At 47.1% G+C, this 23326-nt stretch overlaps 2 protein-coding genes across 3 annotated transcripts; one reads left to right on the top strand and one right to left on the bottom strand.

Annotated features, from left to right (window-relative positions):
• Window positions 1-85: 85 nt before the first annotated feature.
• Window positions 86-21036, bottom strand: slc1a7a (solute carrier family 1 member 7a). 2 transcript variants are annotated; one of them, XM_057056145.1, is made up of 11 exons: window positions 20967-21036; window positions 11148-11227; window positions 6647-6862; window positions 4997-5039; window positions 4574-4805; window positions 4379-4478; window positions 3950-4183; window positions 2761-2955; window positions 1659-1793; window positions 1471-1570; window positions 86-1100 (listed from the first exon to the last, which is right to left on the bottom strand). In XM_057056145.1, the coding sequence occupies exons 2-11, from the start codon at window positions 11189-11191 to the stop codon at window positions 834-836; spliced, it is 1566 nt and encodes a 521-aa protein (XP_056912125.1). In that variant the 5' UTR covers window positions 11192-11227; window positions 20967-21036; the 3' UTR covers window positions 86-833. The 2 variants fall into 2 exon arrangements, with proteins under 2 accessions (XP_056912125.1, XP_056912124.1); XM_057056144.1 differs by lacking the exon at window positions 20967-21036 and adding an exon at window positions 14302-14488.
• LOC130538507 (protein shisa-like-2A) lies at window positions 19820-22808 on the top strand. The gene is made up of 3 exons (XM_057056154.1): window positions 19820-20656; window positions 20989-21125; window positions 21242-22808. Exons 1-3 carry the CDS (start codon window positions 20478-20480, stop codon window positions 21424-21426), a joined length of 501 nt encoding a protein of 166 aa, XP_056912134.1. The 5' UTR covers window positions 19820-20477; the 3' UTR covers window positions 21427-22808.
• Window positions 22809-23326: the final 518 nt, after the last annotated feature.

The raw sequence follows: 23326 nt of genomic DNA, 5'->3' as shown, positions 1-23326 counted from the left end.
GGCCCTGGGTCTCCCAGCAGCTCCACTAGCGCCTGTATTTGATTTTCAAAAACACTTTAATTAAAAAAAACAACTTTCAACTATGCATATTTTAAATATATTTTCATCTCTCTGTGATTTTTTTTTTTAACAGTTAAAACATTTTTAAAATCCTGGACTACATGGACTCTTAATAAACAGAAAATGGCAGCAATAGTAAAATGTCTTATAAATACATATATGATCCATGATGGTGTAGATCAGAGATGTGACCTCGTGCACGCGTCCCCTGTGCTCCTCTGGTGGTTTAAGGCAAAGAGGGGTTATGAAAAGACATGACGTGAGGACAAACACCATCGTCATCGCCACTGTCTGCTCGGACTCGCCTGACGAGGCAGCGAAATGAAGGGGGAACTGTTTGGGTGGATGGGATGGATGACGTCTCCAAAAAAAAGCATCAAGCTTAAAATGACTACAAAACACTCGGAGCGCGACGGGCCCTGAATCATGTCTCGTCCTGGCTCTGAGTGTTTGTTCTCCGCTGAGAAAGGCTGCGTCACAGACCTGGGAGCACATTAGCGGGAAAAACAGGGTCAGTTCTCCAGCGTCGAGCATCTTCGACCTGCCGCGGCACTCCGCCGTCAGCAAATAATACAATTCTGATTAATATGTACACACAGACACATACACGATCAAGCGGGGCCATTATACTGAAGGTTAGGGGGGAAGAAAGTCTTTGATCTGCTTTCATCCACCTGGAGCTGCTGCTCTGAGGAGCGAGGTGTTGGAGCCGTCGCCTCATCTCTGCTCGCCCAGCTGAGGGTGAACCAGCGGTGCTGGGATGGCGGCGCGGTTTAAACGTTAGTCTCCAGGCCGTTCATGTCAACCGAACAGTGGTCTTTGTCCCTGTGTTCTCTCTTGTGGTGGGAGGCGTGGCCGTGTTTCTTCTTTTCCGCTGGCCGGATCCCCTCCTCCAGCTGGATCAGGCGGGCCACCTCCGGAGAGAGGGGGTCCTGCTTGCTTCCCGGAGGGGGCGGCTGGTAGCAGCCGTTTTTCTGGTTCTGGTAGGTCATCATCTGCTGGATGCTGATCATGGGCTTGGTCTCGCAGATCAGAGGCACCTGCGGATGAGGTGGGAGGAGAGGGGATGACCTCTTTAAATCAAGTAGATCACCACTAACCACTTAGTCATACGAAATATCTCACATACCAAAACCAACGTTGTTCATTTATAATAATTACCACATTATTCTACAAGGGGGCGCTGTAGGTGCTTTAGTAACAATAATACACTTGTCCAACGCTATTGGCGCCATGAGGTGCGATAAAGTTGTGTCAGACTGATGTATAAATTACTGTACTGTTGTTTTGTTGTGGAAATTGTCACTGCAGTAAGTCGGTGTCATATGGGTCTGTCATAGACGTTCTGGTCCACAAGCTGAGGTGACCTGCAGAAGAAACTTCAAATCAAGGCCCACTCTGCGTCCTCACCTGCTCTCCTTCTTTGACAAAGTCTTTTCTGCAGATATGAGCCATAATTCCCGTGGCCAGAGCGTCGCCCATCACGTTGACCATGGTCCTGAAGCGATCCCTAGTCAGAGACACAAACAGCCTCGTTAAAGAAAGGTTCATTAAAACGTTCGGTCCTTTAGTTTGCAAATGATTTGGCCCTCACTTACAATGCCCAGTCAACGGCGATGATCAGCGTGATGTCGTCGGTGGGTAAACCCACCGAGGTCAGCACGATCACCATGGTTACGAGTCCGGCCTGTGGGATCCCAGCAGCGCCGATGCTGGCTGCCGTGGCGGTGATGCTGAAAGAACCACATTTAACCTTTTCACAAGTGGCAACAGAGTATTGAGGGAATTCGCTGCAGCCTCCTGTTAGCAATCAACGACCAAGGCCAAGAAAAACGCCCCTTAATGTCGACCGGCCTTCGGCGTCCTTTCTGAACCATTTTGTCTGGACATTAGCGCCACTCTAAGGTGGTGGGTGGGGGGAGGCCTTTCGTCTGTGGGCCTACTCTTCCATCTCCGACTTTTAATTAAAGAATTGGATTATTTGTTGCTGGGAAAATGGCCGAGCAGCTGTGCAGCTGGGGCCCGGGTTTAGCGTGCAGATGGAACATGGTCCAAATCCAAACGGCATGGCAACAGGACGGACACGGAGAGGGAGAAGGAGAGAGGAGGAAGAAAAATGATTTTAATTCTGCCGTGACAAGGGAGATGAGTAATACAGGTCACATGGGTTTTACCGCCAAGGGATTACGAGGGAACGGGCAGAGGGTGCAGCGGCGCGCAGAGACCCGCTTAATGGCGTCGCAGTGGGACACGAGACGAACTTCCAAGCCGTCCCCTGACACCTGAGGTGGCGACAGGTAACGGCTGAGTGTTTCGGGCTGGACGCTCGGAGGCTGTCTGTCTGTCTGTCTGTGCGTCTGTCGGCGTCCCCGGAGCTTCCAGACCGATTTAGCAAAAATCAGATCAGACTAAGAAGCTCAAACGAGGCGTAATCTGTGTGACATTTACATATATGTGTATCTGCTAAATCCCATAATATTTTTAGCAATTCAGAATTAAACCAAATGTGTGACGTTGAGTGAGGACGTTTCTCCCCCCCTCCCCCCCCCACCCCCCCTCCAACTTTGACCCAGATGAAACTGGAGCACGTCGACTAAAGGGCAGCAAACGCCGAAGAAGAAGAGATCCAGCGAAGACCCAACCCGGCGAGCTCCTCCTCTGGCCGACCTTGACATTTTCCTGATCCTGCTTCAGCCTCACCTGATGGTGATGATCTGCCCAAAGTCCAGCTCGTAATTGTTGACTTGGGCGATGAAGATGGCCGCCACGGCCTCGTAGAGCGCGGTGCCGTCCATGTTGATGGTGGCGCCGACGGGCAGCACGAAGCGGATGATGCGCCGGTCGATGTGGTTGTTCTCCAGGAGGCACTTGAAGGTGATAGGCAGCGTGGCAGAACTGCGGAGGGAAGCAGTCAGATTTTACACACAGCCCCGTAGAACCCAGATAATGATGCAAGAACCTCCGGGCGTGCCCAGAACCTGCAGCAGAACCTGAACGGACACCCATTCAGCCGTTACAAGGTCCTGAGTTGTGCTTTTGAGCAGCTTTTGATGTAAAAATATATCGTTGAGACCATGAATTCCCCCCTGCATAATGCAGCAATTGTCCTTTCAGCTAATGGTGTTTTTTTTCCCCCGAGTTCCAGGAAAAGCGTAGTTGTTAGGGGCAACGGTGCACGCACCAAAGACGTGAGATTACAGTACATTAACAAATATAAATGCACAGTTGCAGTTGTCAGTAAACAGCGCATCATCTAAACGTGTAGGAGTGTTTTACAGCTACAAAAGCTGAATCACTGGTTGTAATTAATGTCCAGATGGACCATCTGAAATGAAACGGCAAGAAAATGTGAGTATAAATAATAAATAGTGACAAAAAAGACTTTAAAAGACTTTAAAAGTATCTCATATGCCACTAGAACCTTTATTACTGAGAATATAGTGACATGGTGCTGATATGGTCCATCCGGAGCTGAAGGTGGAGACCCAGACGAACAATACTGTCTTCCAGATCAAACCCTGTCTCCTCTATTTCTAATTAAAATGAACATAAATGTATCACTGATCTTAATGCTGATGGTCTGCTGCACCTGTGGATCTCCTTCAGGTTTCTTTTTCTCTGAAGGATTTTTTTAAAAGATTATCCTGACCTGGTAAATAAATGCTATTACGTGGTCCTCTCCCCTCCTCTCCTCTCCTCTCCTCTCCTCTCCTCTCCTCCTCTCCTCTCCTCTCCTCTCCCTCCTCTCCTCTCCTCTCCTCTCCTCTCCTCTCCTCTCCTCTCCTCTCCTCTCCTCTCCTCTCCTCTCCTCCCCTTCCCTTCCCTTCCCTCCCCTCCCCTCCCCTCCTTTGCACCAGCTTTCGTTTTGTGTGAGGGTCTCCTCTTTTACCTGGATGAGGTGGCTAAGGAGATAAGTAGAGCCTGCAGGATGCCTCGGATGTAAACAATGGGGCTCTTCTTGGTGATGAAAAAGTACATAGCCGGGAGGATGAATAGGCCATGAAGGACCAGGCCCATTACCACGGTAATGGCATAAAAGCCCAGCTTCTTTCCCATAGCTGAGGGGTCGTCCATCTCCAGGATCTTACCAGCAACCAGGAAAACAATCCCAAAGGGAAAGTACCTGTGAAGGCCAAAGGGAAGATGGGATCATATTCAAAACTCAGGGACCTGGAAAAGACATTGAAACTTGAAGGACTTTGGCTAAAGGTTCAGGAACCACTGCAACCAGAAATCTGAGGATAAAATCAGGGATTTTGCTAATGTCAAGGCTAAAGGTCACGATGGCGAGGGTGAGGTTATCATCCCCAGTTCCTACCAAATGACGATGGCGACGATCTTCAAAACCGCTTCGTTCAAACTTTGGCAGAAGTTGACCAAAGCGCTCCCGTTGGGTCCCATCCGGCCCAGCATGATTCCTGAATTCAGGAGGGAAAAAAAGGGCGGCATTTCAACTCAAATCCTGCCGGGATGCTCCCACAAAGCTGCCCTAAACATGTACGCCACTCCTCACCCATGGTGGCGGAAAAAATGACGATCCCCAGCACATTCATGCCTTCGCTGGTGCCGGGCGACGTCTTCATGATGACGTCGGGCGGCGGCGTGAGATCCAGGGAGAAGTTCTGCACATCGGTGCCGTTGTCGTCTTGGATGCCGTATATGTAGACCCTGCGCGTGGTGGTCTCGTCCAGCAGCTGCGCCACAGTGGGTTTGGGGATGAGCTCGGGGACTCTCTGGGTTCGATACTGGAAAAAAAACGGCCCGGCGGCGTTAAAGAAGGCGGCATTTTATGGACAGCAAAGGCTACAGACGGGCAAACCAGCATGCTGCAGGTGAGGGCATGTAGATTTGTTAGCCTTAGCTATGCTAATCAAACACACGCAATCTATTTATCCAATACTCCGGTGAGAGGTTCCCCAGCGTGGGGCTCGCTTACCTGCTGAAAAGTGGCTTGAACCAGGTTGGCTGGAAACATGTTGCTATGGGAGATAACATTCAAAACACATCGAATTATTGTACATCCTTATTAAATTAACCTCTTTTATACAGAAAATTCAAACACACGGTTCAGATATGAGTAACTGTTTTCCTACACAGCCTCTGCAGCCACTCAGGTAATTTCCGGGGAACATTGCGACCTCACATGGAGCTCTTTAGTGCAGTCATTTTCGATGATGACATCTGGAAACAGGGCCTTTTTAATTCCAGGCTTTGCTTCAGATACACTTGAAATTTTTAAAAAATCGTTCCCATCCTGTTTTGTGTTTCTGTTTTTGGCCGTTTTTTTTTTTTTAAACCACCAGCTCAGAGAGAGACAGACAGACGCTGTCAACATACATTTACATACATTCAGTTACTTTCTGCTACAACATTTCTTCACAGCGGAGCAAGCTGGTAACTTAACTTCATTGAAGCGTCGCCCAGGTCGATTTAAAACATCAAAGGTAATTTCTTTGTTCAGCTAGCGTGACAGAATGGGCGTTGATTGGCGAGTAGGACTCACTGCGGCTTCAAATGTGAGCGGCAGTAATTGGTCGCGCGAGGAGAAATAAGCGTCTTTCAGTCGTAACTGCGGGAGCTGGTGGCAAATCTCAAAGGTAGAGGATGTGTTATCGCTCAGATCTTCAGCCATTAGGCCTAAGACCTCCACGCGTGTTGCGCAACTCTGGTGGGACTCGTGAGTGCTGTGCCTGGCTGACATGGGTTCAAGACGGAGCAGAGCGGGCTAACGAGTGCTGCTACCCCCGCCGGCCCATATCAAATCCATATATGAACCTATATGCAGACGTGCGGCGGACGTGCCCGCGTGCACGAGAACAAGCGGGACCGCGCGCTATCATACGCCTGCATGATAGATGGAGGCCGAAAAGAAGCTTTGAGGGATAAATCCAAAGCACAGCTGTGCTGTGGAAAACACACACACACACACACACACACACACACACACACACACACACACACACACACACACACACACACACACACACAGATCCTGTCAGTCACACTTTCATCTCCGTACCCGATCAGTTCATGCTTGTGGTGTTTTCGGGGTCCGATATAAACTTCCTCTCTGAGCATTTGTATTTGTTTCCAACGTTCTTAAACGCACCGTCGTTCACCTGAAGGGTCTGTGGCTTTAACGCTCACGGACCCGGAGGTGAGTTGTGGGTCGTAATAAAACCGTCGCATCAGCAACGCCTGCTGGCGCCGCCGAGGCCCGTTGACTTTACCCCACTGACCGACTGACACAGTGGCTCCGGCCTCCTGCAGAAGGCTACGGGGATAACTTGGGTTCAGGCCAGCACACGCAGGCCATCCTTCAGAGGCTTTAATTAGCTTAGCTCAACAGCCCGTTGGCACGCAGGGATTCCGGGGTTTACGATCAGACTCGGGTTTAGCCCTCGTCAGACAGCACGCATGGCAAGAAAAGAAAAGAGCCTCAGAGCCTGTGTTCTGGTATAAAAGCTGCTGGTTTAGAACAGGGGCCTGGTTGAGGTTTCTGCTTATTCAGGGAAGTGGTCCACGTTTGGTGCTTACTCAGCACGTCTCGTTCACCCGATTCCATCGCCTTTTTCACGTGTCTCACCGGATTAGGTCCAGCAGCGCGTCGGCTGAGCTGGTCATCGGCTTCTTGCTGTCCTCGGAGTCCTCCTTCTGAGCGGCTCCGCCAGGATGGATGATGTACACCATGACGATGCCCACTACCACGGCAACAAAGGTGGTCCAGAGGTAGTAGGAGATGGTCATGATGCCCAGGCGGCTGGAGCACTTGGCATCCAGGGCAGCGAGACCTGACATCAAACTGACAAACAGGAGACGGTTCCCACCTTCATCAATCATCATCAAAGCAGCACAGCGCCTTTAATAACGGTCAAACATCCTCAGAGTGGCAGGAGAAGCCTAATGGCGACCATTAACATCTAAATGGGAAGCGAGGCTCCTGCCAGTCAATGCTGGAGGGTTTTCACGCCACATTCACGAAGCCGCGCTATGTTTTTGATGTGATTATGTTATGATGTGTTTTTTAGAGCAACAATCTGATTTCCCACACGCAAAGTGTTATTTATCACTGGGGTGCAGCTACATGTGCTCTGAAAACACATTTATGGGCATTTCACTATCTATAATTAATTTAAAGGCAACAGGTCCGTTATGGTTCGCTCCCTCTTAATCACGTAATCATTATCTGTGTATAGGTTTATATAAGCTAGTCGCAGGCTAAAAGCAGGTACAATTATGTGACGGAAATCGGTAATGACAGGGCATTAAATAGGAGTTTTAAATGTCGATGAATGGGGAGAGCAGCCAAGTGCCTCCTGTAGTTTCCGCTATACCAACTGATCAATAGACCATATGCAAATGTAAAGATAAAGATCTTTTTATTTTTTCATCAGGTGTATTTTTGTGGTTGATCAGGATGGAGGACTGAAATATGAATAAATCCCCTCATTGTGTTTTATAGTCGTCTAAGATTGACATGACCTTCATCAACCAAATGTGATCTCTGTAACGAGAACTCTTCAAAGGCAGAAAAGCCGTTGAAAAACATCAGAATGTCTCTGATGAGCTGTTTATTTGCCTGAAGCTGGTGCAGAGCTGTGATCTGAATCACAATTATAGAGGCTGGAGTAAAAGAAAAGGCAGTGAAGGTAAAATCTTCCGATCTGGGAGCAATAAAGGGTTTGAGCTGCTGCGGTCGAGTATCTGAGGACCTCCTGCAGGAAACACAGGAGGGAAATAAAGCTGATAACACGATCAAGCAGTCTTTCAGGTCTACTATTGATTTTAAAGGAAGATATTGGCTCATTTTTTAACCCTTATGTTGTTTGTTAACCTGTAATTTACTCCTCTAAACGCAGCTTGCGTGATAGAAACGCCTCGGCCATCAATAACGTGTCTGTCAGGCTGGTTTGCATACTTAGACACACGGAACTGTTTCCATTTCTGCTGCTATTTTCAAAAGAAAGCAAATAATGTCTGGAGAAAATGAATTCAAATGGGAAATATTTGCTATCAAATATGTGATTCCCCCTGTAGCATCCACCCGGCTCTAAACCACCCCTCCGTGCGAGTGAACGTGTGTTTCCTGTGACCCGTCCAGGCTTTATTCCTGCCTCTGCCCTGGTGACCCTAATCAGGACCAGCCGGGCTGTCTTGTTGTTGTTTAACCCCTCCGTCATGGCTTGATCGCTTCCTCCGTCATGGGCGGTTCTGGCCGTAATAGAACAAAGTCATTGCCTTCTTGCCCCTGTTGCACCCACACAGTTGGGTCCCGGCTGTATAACGGTGTATCGAACAATTTCAAAAAGAACCAAGACGGAGGCTCAGGTCCAGCTGGGATGACCCTACCTGACATGTGTAGCCCATTCGCCTCAATCGTGAGGTTTCAAACACACGTAAAGTTGATCCTCGCCAGGGTTTTCGGACCATATGGGGCTTATGGGCCTTCCTGCTGCACCTATACTGAGCAGGAGCTTTGCAGTAATCCCTGGTCTTGATGAATAAAGCAAGAGCGAGGCTCCTTCAGCAAGTGTTATCCGTGACATCAGCGGCATGTGGCCGACAGCGTGGCCTTTTGCTCTCAGCTGCTCGGCGTTATTCTGCTGCGCAGGTTCGCGTGAGCATGGTTGGTTGCATGTGTAAATAGGGCCGGAACCGTCGTTGATCCCAGGTGGAACAACTTTTGAAATGAAGGTCGGGGCTTGTTTGGGCGCCGGCCGAGGATTTGGAGGCACGTGGCAATAAGACGTCATCGTTGCGGGAATGATTAAATCCATCGCATGATTGATTGGATGAGTTTTATGATCTGGTTTATGTCGTCCCGAGTCCTCGCTGCCCTTCAGCTCAGCTCCCTGGGCACCCAGATCAAGAACACTAATTCGCCGTAAACCTTCCCGTCGGTTTGCCTCGCCTGACCCCAGCTGACATCGAGACGCTTCGGGAAACAGCCCCACGCCTCGTTCTGCCTCCCCTGGTGTTGCCCTGGCGAGCCACCAAATATCAGACGGCGAGTGAAACAGAAAGACGTCGGGCGATGATCCCGAGGTGTGGAATGGATGCCACGCGTCCGGGCTGAGCTGTTGATCTCTGCCGCTGTTCAGCAGTTTCTGAACTAGTCTGTGTTATTTCTGATGGCTGAGCGGGTGTTACGAAGGCGATTTTAATATTTGTTTTTTTAAATAACTAAAAATAGCTTTTTTAGACTGTCCTGCAATGATAATCTAAAGAGTCGGTTTCCCGCGACCCAGAAACCCCCCAGCTGGCTGCATTTGACACCGAGGTCGTCAAATCGTTGCAAATTACGCCCAAGATGAGCCAAAAGATCGCCATTGGATCACGACTCAAGCTCATGTTAGAACCGGGCATGTTACATTTAAATTGACCGCCGTTAGCACATTAGCCTAAATCTGAAGCTCTAAGAGAGAGAAGGAACGCAGACTTGGTTCAGGAACGTTTTCCTTACTTCTACATAAAAATGTCACTGGAAATAAAAATGCCAGTCATGGCGGATAACCACGGCCCTTCGTCGATCCATCAAAGGTGAAAATAGCGCCAGGGCTTCCTGTGATTCCATGCAATTCAAGTTTGCGCCCAGAAATTGGATGAACGCTAGAAAAAGAAACAGCTCCGACAGGAGATTGATGGCGAGACCACCTGCAGGGACCCGTCTTCTACCTGTGTTCTGAGGAGTGATTTAAAGCTGAATGGAGGACAAATATAAAAGTAGGGAATATTGCTTCATGTCCTCTTTTTAAAAAAATAAATAAAATAAAAGGTGCGGAGAACATAAGGAAGTTGGGCCATTGATTCCAGATGACACGTTCTCGGGATAATCTGGCTTCCACTCTGGCCGGTGAGCAGATGGTGTTGGAAGAACGAGAGGCGGAAAAAAATGGGGACAAGCAGACTATAGGGCTCACCCCCCCCCGGATAAGCTCTACTGTACCACACAGCATGTCAGGCAGCCTGTGCGTTCCAGTTCTGATGGCGTCAGCGGGCAGGAGGCCGCGTCTGGGCCAAACAGATGTGACTTAACCAGCCTCCTGCCTTCTGTCACCAGCACCGCCTCTGCTGGGCAGCAGGCAAATGGAGCATCCTGTGGGCTGTGAAGCACTCGGGCGTTTTCATCGCTGCTACGTTGCTGTGGGAGGTGGGTGAGTGTGCTGCTTGAGTCTGGACACCCGTCTGCTCGCACCGTAATTCGGATTAGCGGTAATTAACGTGTCTTGTCCTCCCATGCCGTTTTAACTTGGTAGGAGACCTGCAGTTCACCTAGAATTATCTCATTAGCTGAAGGAGAGCAACCGTGCATAAACAAACACTCACACACACACACACACACACACACACACACACTCAGACATGTGCATCATTTCAGAGAGAGAAATGCTCACTAGAAAAACACAAAAGCAGAGAGACAGAGTGAGGGGGGATTAACTTCTCATCCAGTCTTTGCTGTTGCATAGATTGTAAGTAGCTTATTGCACAGCAGCATCCTGCATGGAACCGGTGTGTTTGGATGATTTGTTTTGGGTTTGTGTGGATGTCTGTGTGTGTGTTTGTGTGTTTTCTCCGACATTAAGCAGGCAACTAGTCTAAGCTTGACTCTTTCTCCCCTTGTTTCCACTCTGATAGGTCCAAATCATGTGAGACCAAATCACCTCCAATCAGCTGAGTTTAGCACAGGTGGACTCCAGTCAAGGTGTGGTAACATCTCAGGGATGATTACGAGGAATGGAAAGATACAAAGACTGTGAAGGCTAAAAATCCAAAAGTCATCCTTCCATCCAGGACAGGCTGCACTCGGGACAGGACATTACTCCATTACAGGACAATGAAGGCTTTTGGGCGGTCGGAGGGAAGTGAACCCCCACACAGACAAGAGAAGATCATGCAAAGTCCACACAGAAAGAGGGACGTTGTGTTAGCTTAGCTTAGCTACTGCTGTAGCCCTAGAACAGACACAGGACTGCGTGGAGCCGCTTTACACAAATGAAATCAAATCCGCCTGAAGACTTTTAAAGAGATTATTATCAGATGACGCATGAACGTCACATATGCGTTGAGTGTTGATGTGTTGGTCTTACCTGGACACGACAAGGGGCAAGATCAACATTTTCAACATCCTCATTAGCAGCTCTCCAGGAAACTGGAAGTACTTCACCTCCTGCAAGTGAAAAGATCGACATTCACAACGTGATACAGCACACGGTGCTAAAGGCGCACATGATTTATGCATTGTCGAGAAAACTCTTCCATAAATCCTCCCTGGTGCCATTAGCTAACGATGATTTGCGTGTTTGTTTGGTGTTTAATATCTAAACCCGATGAAACGATCGCGGGCGGAAATAAGAAGTGCACAAATTAAAAAAGCAATCCTGAAAATGGAGCAACTTTCTGCACCGTTGCTCTTCAACCCGGCACAGCCGTCATTTATCCTCTTATGCTGCGCTGATCCCAGCTGACAGGCCGCAGAGAGGCGGGCGAACCATCACACGCAGCCGAGATTCACCAGGAAAGTCAAGTGGGAGGCAGAGAGGAAGCGACGGAACCCATCAGAGGAAGACAGCCCGGGCCAAAAGTGACTCTTTCTGATTGCTGCTCTTCTCACATCAGGAAACATCCATCGCCGTCGCACCGCAATTACAGATATTCAGGCGATGTCATGGCGCTTGGTGGTGTTTCAACTGCAGCTCGCATTAATATTCCACATCCCGTTGTGACTCCAAAGATTCCATCTTTGTACAGCAATGACTGTCACAACAATGTTATTTTAACGTCACAGGCCTCCGAGGTCGACCCATCAATGGTCGCCGTCACTCGAGGTCATTTATGGAAGTCCGGACTCTCAAGCATTCATTGTAAATAGATTTATTGATTTTCTCATGCAAAAATTCAAATCAACAGCAGACAGAGACCATTAATAATAATAATAATAATAATAATAATAATAATAATATAATAATAATAATAATAATAATAATGCGAAGTGAATTGTTTTACGCCTGACGGGTTTTAGTGAATCAAGAGACGGAGAGCAAAAGAACAAACACACACACACACACACAGACACAGACACAGACCACCCTCTATTAAAGCATCCTCCTGACGTGTTCCTGTGAACCATGTTTATTAAACTGGTCTCAGTCCTTCTCCCGCCTTCTGCTGTAAAAGCAGCGTGAGCGCGACTGTCACGCCGCTCGTCAACCGCCAACCACCGTTTAGGAGGCAGCTTCTCCTCTGGCTAACGTGTCCTGCCGTGTATTTTCTGTTCGGCACCAGTCAGCAGCTCTCTTCAGACACTAAGGTGAAATTTTGAGTCGCCATCTTCTTTCATCTTGTCTTCAATTGCTCACTTGAGCTGCTTTATGCTCTCAAATGGGAGTCAACGTGTGATCGATGTGCACAAAAGAAAGTGGAACACTGGAATACCAAACACACCGTTTATTTTAATAGGTGTGCTGTGTAGCTCAGTACACTACTACTACAATTCACCCCAAATAAGTCACCATGGCAACGATAATGACACTCATTGAAGAGCTGTTCAACTTCTGCCAGAGTGGAGGAATCTTTCGTGATCTGGCCTTGGAAAAATTGTGGTCTGGCTAATGAGCAGGAAACCACGCGATGATGGTCTTTTATGTTGACTGATTGCTGTTCTGGATTATTCCGACCAAGAAATGGAATCAGGGACAGAATCAGGGACACTCAGGGGTCTTTACTAAAAGAGGAGTTGTTGAGTTTTATTTTTTTGAGTGTGACTGACTTTAGGACACAGTGTTACTGTTTTGTTATGCATTAAGCAGAGAAATAAAAAACTGGTCACACCTCTGGATCACCCAGGCAGCAGGACGGAGGTGAACTCCGACCTGCTTCCTTCCATTCGTCCCATAATCAAGGTCACGGATGGTGCTGGAGTCCATCCCAGAAGTCACAGGGAGGCATGGACACGCCCTGGACAGGTCACCAGTTCACGGACGTGCACAGCGCCGCGAGAGTGGATTAGGTGTCGCATCAACCTGACATTCTGGTTTTTGACTGTTGGGGAGGGACTGAGGTGACCCCACACATCCAAACCAGTGCTTGCTTCACTCAGAGGCGGCTGTGCTGACCAGGGTGTTCCTTCATGACCCTGTCCAAGGCTGTCACAGATGTGAAGGGGGGTGGGGTGGTGGTGGTGGTGGTGGGGGGGGGTAGGCCTTTCATTTCCCGTGTCCACGGTGGGCGATCGCGCTCCTGTAACACTCCAACCGCAGCCCCCAATGTTTCAGATCAGCTCTCTACGAGCGATTTCATCCCCTCTGTGCAGGCTCGTTGTTTCTCGCTCTTCATTTTTTTCTCCGATCGGCCTTGTCTGACTTACATAAGTGATGATGTACAGTATGCGGGCGATTGACAACTAATCTCCCCGGCAGCAATCCCACCCTCACCGGAGCGGAGCCGAGAAGCTGCATCAGCTGCTGCAGGACATTTTTAGATGCCATGCGGCTTCAGACTAATCTTTAATTATCCTGTAGTTTCATCACATCCGCAACAACAATTTAATGGGGCTAGATTGACGATAGACTACACTACCCATAATCCCACAGTGTCACCATTGTGCAGTGTGTAATATGTTTTAATATAAGAAATCGTGGCTATCGTGCACGCATCACAGCAGGGAAGCTTTGAATGTTTAAGTCTTTATTAGAGCTGAGCTAATTAGCGGTAGACAATCTTGGCTGTTCTCTTTCATGTTCCTGCACAATCAGCAGCAAAGTTTGGGATCAAAGGATGTAGGTAAAGATTACTTTATTTGAACTAAATCGACTATGTGAATGTGAACTTACCCGCTGGACGTGCTAGTAAAGCTTTAGCAGCAGTCGATTTTATGACCAACTTTCTACAAATCCTTTCGTATTTCCAAAGACTTTGCAGTGTTTTTGCACTAGTTTTGCCATATTAATGCGACACTAAATATTGTTAAACTACTGCTCTGTGTAAATGAGGCCACTGTACTCAATAGTCATCTTATATTTAGGCTGATGCGATGTTGAAACGTTGGCTGTAGCAGTCAGGATTAAGGCTCCTGCAGGTGCACGTACGTGTAAAAACAAACCCAGTTGGCTGTAACATGTATGAAGCGTCTGTATTTGGGACAGGGGTGAACACAGCGGGATAGAGCGAGAGGACACAGGGTGGGGGCCGGGCGATGGAGAGGGGGTATTAACGGTCACCACCATGATGATTTACCCAACTGACCTGCTCCGAGAGCTGCTTGCCTCTGAGGAAGAAGCCCAGCAGGCAGCCGATGACCACGGCCAGCACGGACAGGATGAGCAGCCCGTTCTGCTTGCAGACATTCTTCACCCGCCCCCACACTTCATCCAAGGCCACCGCCATCCTCCTCCACCACCGACTCCTCCTCCTGGTCCCAACTGCGACTTTGCGAGGCCCCCCTCAGAGAAAACCCCCCTCTTTTTCCAAAACCCCCCAAAAGTCCCTTATTCAGCCATATAGAGCCCACCGTCGCCACCGCCGCTTTGGCGAAAAAACCAACAAAAAACAGTGTGTGGATGTGGCCAGGGAGGGGGGGGGCGGCGGCGGGCGGGCGGGCGGGCGGGCGGGTGGGTGAAAAAGGTGGGGCTGGGAAGCAAAATATAAAACCTGTGAAAAATCACAAGGGTTTGAACAACGAGATAAAAAGTCGAGTTAAAGAGGTAGTCGTCCAAAAATAAAGCACTTGAGGAGTTGATGTTTGTCCGCCGAGCCGCCTCCTCGGTTATTCCACATCGGACTGAGGGCATCACAGACAGACTCTCTGTCAATCTGTCCCTGTCAGCCACCTCCCTCTCCACCCCCCCCACCACTGCCACCAATATACTCCTCCTGCGAGCCAACAGGGGGCTCTGCGACAGCTGGTGGCGCTGTCATCAGGGTTAATACGAGGATCCTATTATGCCGCCATGCACGACTCCCATCTAAGGCTGGATTAGAGAGCTCTTTGAACAATTGGAGGGCGGATTGTTCCAGATCGCGGTAAAAAAGAGAAGCGATGGAGAGAGGAGGAAGTGACCGGCGGTAAATAACATAAAAATGGCACGTTGAGCTAATGTACAGGCGCACAGACCTGTTCAAGGGGAAAAGAGGGAGAAAAATAGTGCAATGCAGAGTAATATCATGTCTAAAAAGGTGGGCAGTGGACATGCAGAAAGAAGGTAGGTCCAGATGGATGTTATTCCACAGGGTTTCACAGAAGACTGCACATTTATGCGTGATTATCATTCAAAGCGTGGACAGGGCGGCCCTCATCCTACCGCACATCACTTAATTGGCTCCACTGCTCAAATATGCTCCAGGCCCATTGTTTTCCATCTTCCTGTGTGAAAATCATAAAATGGAGGCCTGTGATACGGGGAGTGTTTCATCTACTCAGGAGCGAGATGAGCATGTTTCGTTGAGAATGGGTTTAATGGGATCTGGTCCTCACTCGGGCTGAGGCCTGTCGGAGGGAGCTGCCACCAGCTGCCACCGCTCTCTTCAAGGGCCAATAAAAATGTTTCTGATGGTTCAAATGAGAGGCTCCTGCACCCCGTCTCCACTGCACCACTCCTCTGAGCCATAACCACCCTATACACACCTATACCCACGCTTCAATGCTATCCAGCCACATTTGATAATGGCAAAAATTAGCTTGCTAGCACTTCTCTTTCCCTCCCCCCTCCAATAGGAGCCTGGACCTGCTCAAGGTTTCTTCCTCTTGTGCTCTGGGTGTCTAGGGACAATTTAGCAATTTAGCACGTTTGCACACAACAAAAATAAAATGAAAAATCCATTCGTCCAAATCTCTCAGTGACGCCCACAGCACTCTAAAGCCATTGACTGACAACCTTTCAGGAGGACACAGCTGATGAATGTACATGCTTTAACTTAACGGGAGGGGAGGGGAGTAGAGGAGAGGAGAGGAGAGAGAGGAGAGGAGAGGAGAGGAGAGGAGAGGAGAGGAGAGGAGGAGAGGAGAGGAGAGGAGAGGAGAGGAGAGGAGAGGAGGGGAGAGGAGAGGAGAGGAGAGGAGGGGATCGGAGAGGAGAGGAGAGGAGGAGAGGAGAGGAGAGGAGGGGAGAGGAGAGGAGAGGAGAGGAGAGGAGGGGATCGGAGGGGAGAGGAGAGGAGAGGAGAGGAGAGGAGAGGAGAGGAGAGGAGAGGAGAGGAGAGGAGAGGAGGGGAGGGGAGGGGAGGGGAGAGGAGGGGAGGTACCATCAATGGAAATGCGCCATAATAATAATCCCGATGGCCACATCTGCAGTGACGCTGTTGCGTAATCCCTGCCTGCGCCCTTCTGTGCTCAGAACGCAGCCCTCCTCGCCACCGTACGAGGTTTTAAAGGCATTAAACACGACTGTCAGGATAGATTTTAGGAAACATTTTGTGGATGGCGATAAGTGCCGACAGGAAACAGGAAACCTGAACGTTGTTGGCGTTAATGAACGAGTAGGTGCTGTTGTTACCGCGGCCCTCCACTACACCCCACCACTGTCATATAATCCCCTTTCTTTTGCCAATTTTTTCCCTGTTGCGGGATTGGAAAGGCAGAGATAATCTGGGATTAGAGCGAGCAGTCAGGCCCAGTACACTCTGCATTCAGTTACATTCTGGACAGGCATGTTGAGGTCAGCCGCTGCTCGACATATTAAAAATCTGCACTACTGGGATGTTTTGGTGTGGATATTATCAACAGATGACATTGTAAATTGTAAAGATGACGAGAGGCTCTTGTAGCAGAATATTTTTGTCGGAATGATTCATGAAATAAGGGAAAGAGGTTTTGTTTCCCTTCCCCGAGCTTTTTCTACTCTCCAGAGTCGAGTGTATTATTGTGATTGCCATTTGTTTCTCCTGCTGTTCCTCATTTAATCAGACCTAATTCCCTGCATTTTAATTAGCCCTGCCTCTCTTTTCAGGTGTCATAAGTCATTTATGGACTGATTGAATGAGCGATGCAATGTGAGCCACTTGTTCCCCGTAAATGGACCCCTCGGTGTGGGGAACATAAAAGATGCAGTTGTTATTCCTGAACCCTGGTCACTAAAACTCCTCATGCATTCATTTGCCTTTCAACTCCAGTCGGTGGAGGTTTCCAGCGTCTCACGGGAGGAACGTTCCCGCTGCCTAAAGAAATGGCTGTGGTGACTTTCTGTTTCAGAAATTCATGATTGAATTCTCTTTGTTCCCAATACTGTATGGCCAGCTCTTATTACATACAGAAGCAGCTTTGTGAAAAACGAGGCCAGCATAATTTTTCCTCCCGATAAATATCGATAGTTTACCGTCGCGTAAACTGCGTCATGCGGATATTGACGCAAGAACCGCTTTTCAGCAGCCCCAACCTGAGCGCTGCAGGTATATACAGGTATATGATTGTGTGTGTGTGTGTGGGGGGGGGGGGGGGGGGGGGGGGGGGGTGTTCTCATCTCTGTGGCATTTTGCATCTGTTATTTCTGTATTTTCCTTTCTTTCTACAATGAATTGCGTATCCACATTCCCGGGAAAAGCCTCTGAAATAATGACTTCTCTCCTCCACCCTCACCTTAACAGACATATATTGACAAAAAAGATCAGGAATACTAGAACAGACACGGTGATTTTACGATATTCTCCTTCAGAATGGAGGGACGTTATTCCTTTTGAAAGATTAACAAAGGCTGCTTGCGTTGAAGTATAAAATACCTGCCTCTCTGATGTAGGCTGCTTTGCTGCGTGGCTGCTTGAATGTGGACACTAGTGCTGCTATTTCAAGTGTAGAAATATCAGAATGTGCTCGTTCCTTTTGTCGACCTCTCCTCCGTGAGCACAACTCACAGGCAAGTCAAACCACCGAGGAGGGCGCGCACTGATGTATAGATTTCATATACGCGTGTGTTTGACAGCCAAGCTGCTGCAAAATGTGCACATTCTGGAGTATAAGAAATGTTAGCTTCCACAGACGAATACGTATGCTAACAGTGGGAAGGTCAATGGAAGCTCTTGTGGTATGTGAGATCGAAGGTCGTCTGTTTTGGCTTATGGACCGAGCCTTTTTTTGGCTGAACGGGCTATTCTGTGGGGAGCCACTGTTTTACAGGAGTGAGATTGAATTTTGTGCGTTGAAACAATAGTAAAAAACAGACTTGAATGGTATTTGGGGTCGTGAGTGGATGGCTTCCCTCCTCGTTAGAGCACAGATGTAGATTTGATGCATTTTCTGACATGAATGTATAAATCAAGTGCTGATTAGCAGATGTGTCCTAACCACTGGTGTGGGTGTGTTTGAGACCAGAGCAGGGCACAAACAAAAGGTGGGTGGCAGGAGAACAATGAATGGGTAATGAACTCCAGCACTTCAACTCCTACTTACGATCATTTCGCTTGAAATACCGAGAGGATGATGTTGGCCAAAGCGATGTACTGTAGGCAATTGTCTAATCAAGGGTTTCACTTGTAGGAAGTCCTGGATTTTGCTTTTTTTTTTTTTTGGAAGAGTTAAGTCTATTTGTTCTCCTGCCTCGTTTGGGTTCTTATTGGCTGCGTAGCTTCAAATCAACAGATTATTCCCGTAATGACTGATATTTGTGCCTCCATAGACTGCATCAGCTTCTCACACAGGCGGGGGAAAGTTTATGCTCGCCATGTTTTGACTATATTGGAGCGGTTCTCAGCCTCAGAACAGGTGCACAGCCTTGAGAACCCTAAGCAGATATCACACATCATTGTTTTGTCCTTACTGACACGCTCACATACAGATCCGTTCCCACACTCCACTTTCCCACATTTTAATCCTTCTCGTATTACCTACGAAATTAATCTACTTTTATTAAATATTATATATTTCACAACATACCCCAGGCTCCATAATTTCCTGTGAAATTATCTGGTGTGTTTGACTCTCATGTCCAAATTACTCACATGAGTACGCTTCCTGTAAACAACGACTCTCAGCCAAAAATCAGCATTATCTCCTATATTCAATACATTAAACCTCTAAAATCATCTGTAATCATATCAAGACATGGACAGTAATAAATAAACAGAGCACACTTCCTGTCAGTTGTGTGAAATGCTGCATCTTTCTCAGAGAGACATAAAACCACAGCCGAGAGCACCAGTCCTGGATTGGGCCATTGTGCCCGACAGAGAACCACTCGTACCTGGAAAATGGTTTAGCAGTAAACAGTAGAAATTGGTCACATCTGCTTCATTTCAATTCAGCTGGCAACGGCGGGAGGAACATCAACCCTTTCTTTTATTCAACATATTCTTCTTCAACAAATTTCAAATTAATCCCTACCAGAAAGGAATCCAAGAAGGAGTAGATCAACTAAAACATGAAGCTTTGAACATACAAATAGAGACACGTGCACGTGTGTTGAGAGAGATATGAATGATGTTATGGGTTTGGAGAACGCATAATCCATGTTTCGATTAAACTGGCTTGTTGGTAGATGCTGCTAAAACTAAAGCATGATTTTAAATTATTAAAATAATTGTTAATAATGACTGAAAAGCGGTTCTTGCGTCAATATCCGCATGACGCGGTGTACGCGAAGGTAAACTATCGATATTTATCGGGAGGAAAAATTATGCTGGCCTCGTTTTTAACAAAGCTGCTTCTGTATGTATTAAGAAGTGGCCATACAGTATTGGGAACAAAGATTTATAACCTTGAGATTTCAGTTGCGTGGATAAAGGACCTTCAAATATCTTAGAACCATGCGCAAGCATTAGTGTTTATCCGACACACACTGTCCAACACGGTTATATCTCTGGGTAAACAGGTACATTTTGCTTTAAATATAAAAATGAGCATTTGTGGAAGCTCCTGGATGCTACGAATGATGTCAAAGTAAAAGGGGAAAATAAGTCTGGTAGAGAATTTTGGACCTGAGGAGTTCCGTCAAAATCAAGAAGGAAACAGCCAAATCAAGAGCGTGTCAGTGAATGCATCACCACTATCAACACAATGTTTCACCAAGTCAGGTAATCATTTTTAATTGAAGGACTCCATATGCATATGCATGTGGTAGCCAGAGCAGCAGGGAAGAGGGCGCAGAACCTTCAACAAATAACCAAAGGTTGCAACCAGGGCTGTGTTTTTTCCTTTACTCTTAAATAAAAGTCCATACACTTTCAGCTCTCCCTGGCTGGAGTGTTTAAATATGCACATCAGCACTTGTCATCTGTGGCACTGCAACATTTTTCCAATGATGATAAATTGATCTCAGCAGAGAAGGGTTGAGAGAGAGAGAGCGAGCGAGGGACAGATCTTCGGATTCTGCTCCTCCGTCTCTTTTCCCGAGTTCAGCCGTGGAGCACACCGAGGATGAGCCAAACTTCATCACCAATTTGACCCGGGGCGACCCAGGAGTGTGTTTTATTCCTCGTCGTGTCCCACCTGCTGCAGCATGAGTCAATGCAGCGCCTACAGCAGCGCTGAGGGCGCGCTTGTGGACGGATTCTCCTGCCCCAGACCTGGAAACGCGGCTTCTGCCGTCTACTGCTGCGGCTTTAATGATGTCAAGTACTGCTGCGACGATCCCAACAGTTTTTTCCCGTATGATTACGGGTACATGTGGTGGCTGAGGTAAGGCTTTTTAAATGCTTTTCCTAAATATGCGCAATTATACGTTCAATGTCGAGTTGAAAAGGTAATCTTTTAAATGTTTAACCTATTCTAACCACATCTGATTGTTTTCCATGTCAGTTACCGAAACACATTTAAAAGATTAACCTGTCACTTGTTGCAGCATTGGAAGACTTTAATGCAGCGTGCACTATTTATCATAACTACTGTATTTGTTGCCTTCACAGCAGTTAATTAATGCGTTAATATTTTATCTGCAGTTTTTTTAATAGCACGTTGTCGTCTGATTCAATCCCGTTGCATTATTTACCTTCTTATTTATCTGTCTTCAGTATCGGGGCTCTGATTGGTCTGTCCATCGCTGCCGTGGTCCTCCTGGCCTTTCTCATCACCGTGTGTGTGTTGTGTTATCTCTTCATTTCCATCAAACCCAGCCGCCCTGATAATGGGCTACCCCTCACAGCACCTGGTAAGTGGCTCCCCATTCTTTAATTAAAGTACTTCACTTCCATCGTTTTGATTCTGATGTTGTTGTGCTTTTTCAAACGTATTTATCTATTTCTTAAACGCATCCGCACACCTCAGGCAGAGAGGTGAGTGAGGGCTCCAGTAACAACAGAGGGACCAGTTCTACAGGTCCACAGGGATTCAGGAAACACTTCACCAGCAGGAAACTGGACTGTGACAACCAGGCGCCAAACCCAGACATCCTGTTCCAGAGGTGCTTCACAGCCAATGTCACCTGTGTGAACGTGGAGAGCCCCCCATAGACATGATGCTTTAAATAACACCCTGGAGGAAGCAGACGACCACCGAACCTTTCACTGGGGTGTAATATGAGTGCCCCAATGCCATGAAAATAACATATTGTAGCCTATTAATCAGCACAATGAGAAGCACCAGGTTGCCAGAGTTGCCCAGAAAATGTCAGAAAGCACACAAAGAGGCCTCTGAAAGGCTAAATTCATCATGAACCAATTTTCCCTTATGACTGTTTGACGAGGCTTTAGTACCAGCCAGGAAAACATCTTGGCCAGAGAGTGTTTTAAAAATAGCCTTCAAGGGAGACTTCTAGCTACATTTAAAAGGGTGGAAACTACTTACAAAGAAGAGACAAGAAGGTGTTTTGTAAGGCTGCAGTCGATAATTGGCACTCACGGTTTTCTCATCTTTAACCTGGGAACTGATGCCTGTCAGAGCAGAGCAGCCGAGGGGGAGGTGTGGATTTATATCGTACTCAGGGACACGAGGATGCATCAACAGCGTGATGGGACTCCACTGAAAATGAGGATCTGCCATAGTTTTTTTGTTTTCACATTTTCAGGCAGTGAGAAGGGGTGAAAGGTTACTTTTTAACACCAACATCTGTCTCCAGTCAATGCACAAAGCTGCTGTACTCAGATGCAATATGCAAGAAGAAAAACCTTACAGATGAAGAGGTGGGCATCTTTACCCGGAAAAAATGATGATGCAAAGTCAAGTAATTCATTTTAATGACTAAATGTTGCTTATGTTATCCATAACTACGGCCAAAAGAGTAACTTCTCAAGGAAATGTCTGTCTTTTTCTGTTTTTACATATAAATTGTGTACATTAAATATGTAAAGAACACAAGAGGAGCCAGTCTCTGACAGGGCGACAGTGGTACCAACCTGTTTTTCTCTTGGTCTTGATGCTTTTGTGGATCTCTGTCTGTTACCGATGCCATTAGTTTGGTTAGATAAGATTATCGATAGACCTTAGTTTTAGCCTCTGCTTTGAGAACTACTTTTTAAAAAAAGAGAGAATTCTGAAAGTTTCCTAATAAGTGTTGCTCCTAAATCGCACTGTGGATGTACCACTGTGACAGAATTTTTATGTTTACTGAGCAAATAACCCATGAACGTTTACATCTGCCTTGCCATTTTCTGGTCTAATTAATGTTTTTTTGTCTTAAAACAATACCAGCTAAGCTGCAATGGTCTTTTATGTGTGATGAGGTGTGACATAAGTAATGGTACCATTATACTGTCTCAAACATACTCAAGTGGCCTTTATTAAAATTTTAAGATTGTATCATAAATGATTCATATCACAGAAAATGTCTCATCTCTTGTGTAAAACAGCCTCATATTGCAGCCTCTTAATAAATGTGTCTCTGAAAATGTGACAATCTAGACATCTTCCTCGGCAACAGGGAAAGGCTGTAAAACCTGTTTGAGGGTTTTTTCCAATGAATTGCATAAATTTCCATTTCTACCTGTAAGAGAATCTAAAGCTCCATTTGCATATGGATTTACAGCATGAAAGGGTATGCCATTTGAGAGCGATGAACAGATTTTTTTCAGCCATTGGAGCTCCATGCGTTGCATTGCTGCTTTTGGAGGTGATTCGTCTTTCAGATTAGACTGTCATTCATTGCCTTTAATTGTTCCCTGCAAAGTCTTTAAGAGGCAGCAGAAGCAGTTTCTGAAAATACATGGCGAGGGGGCCAATCACACCTTTTTGGCAATGTTATATTGCTTTAGTAAAGTGGTTTAACAGGTCTGGATGGTTGGATTTGCCCTTAAGTCAAAATTTTGTTTTTAAAAAATTTGTGAAGGATGTCTGATTGAGTATCCCCCCCTGCCCACTTCTCTTCTTTCTCTTGGGTCTCTTTGTCACTAAATATCTCCCTTTTTCACACAGTTA

The sequence above is a fragment of the Takifugu flavidus genome, chromosome 15 (assembly GCF_003711565.1).
Source record: "Takifugu flavidus isolate HTHZ2018 chromosome 15, ASM371156v2, whole genome shotgun sequence".
In the NCBI taxonomy this organism is placed as follows: domain Eukaryota; kingdom Metazoa; phylum Chordata; class Actinopteri; order Tetraodontiformes; family Tetraodontidae; genus Takifugu; species Takifugu flavidus.
The sequence above is the reverse complement of the archived record's forward strand: the minus strand, read 5'-3'. Positions and strand labels throughout refer to the sequence as shown.

What these genes read in the sequence shown, in the direction of transcription:
- slc1a7a (XM_057056144.1), bottom strand. Translation starts at nt 14,442, where the DNA reads ATGGCGGTGGCCTTGGATGAAGTGTGGGGGCGGGTGAAGAATGTCTGC. An exon ending in GCGCTGCTGGACCTAATCCG is followed by an intron (nt 5,040 to 6,646) that starts GTGAGACACGTG and finishes TATCTCCCATAG; the next exon opens with CAACATGTTTCCAGCCAACC. An exon ending in GGGCAGATCATCACCATCAG is followed by an intron (nt 1,794 to 2,760) that starts GTGAGGCTGAAG and finishes TGGTTCTTTCAG; the next exon opens with CATCACCGCCACGGCAGCCA.
- LOC130538507 (XM_057056154.1), top strand. Translation starts at nt 20,478, where the DNA reads ATGAGTCAATGCAGCGCCTACAGCAGCGCTGAGGGCGCGCTTGTGGAC. An exon ending in GGGTACATGTGGTGGCTGAG is followed by an intron (nt 20,657 to 20,988) that starts GTAAGGCTTTTT and finishes ATCTGTCTTCAG; the next exon opens with TATCGGGGCTCTGATTGGTC. An exon ending in GCTACCCCTCACAGCACCTG is followed by an intron (nt 21,126 to 21,241) that starts GTAAGTGGCTCC and finishes CGCACACCTCAG; the next exon opens with GCAGAGAGGTGAGTGAGGGC.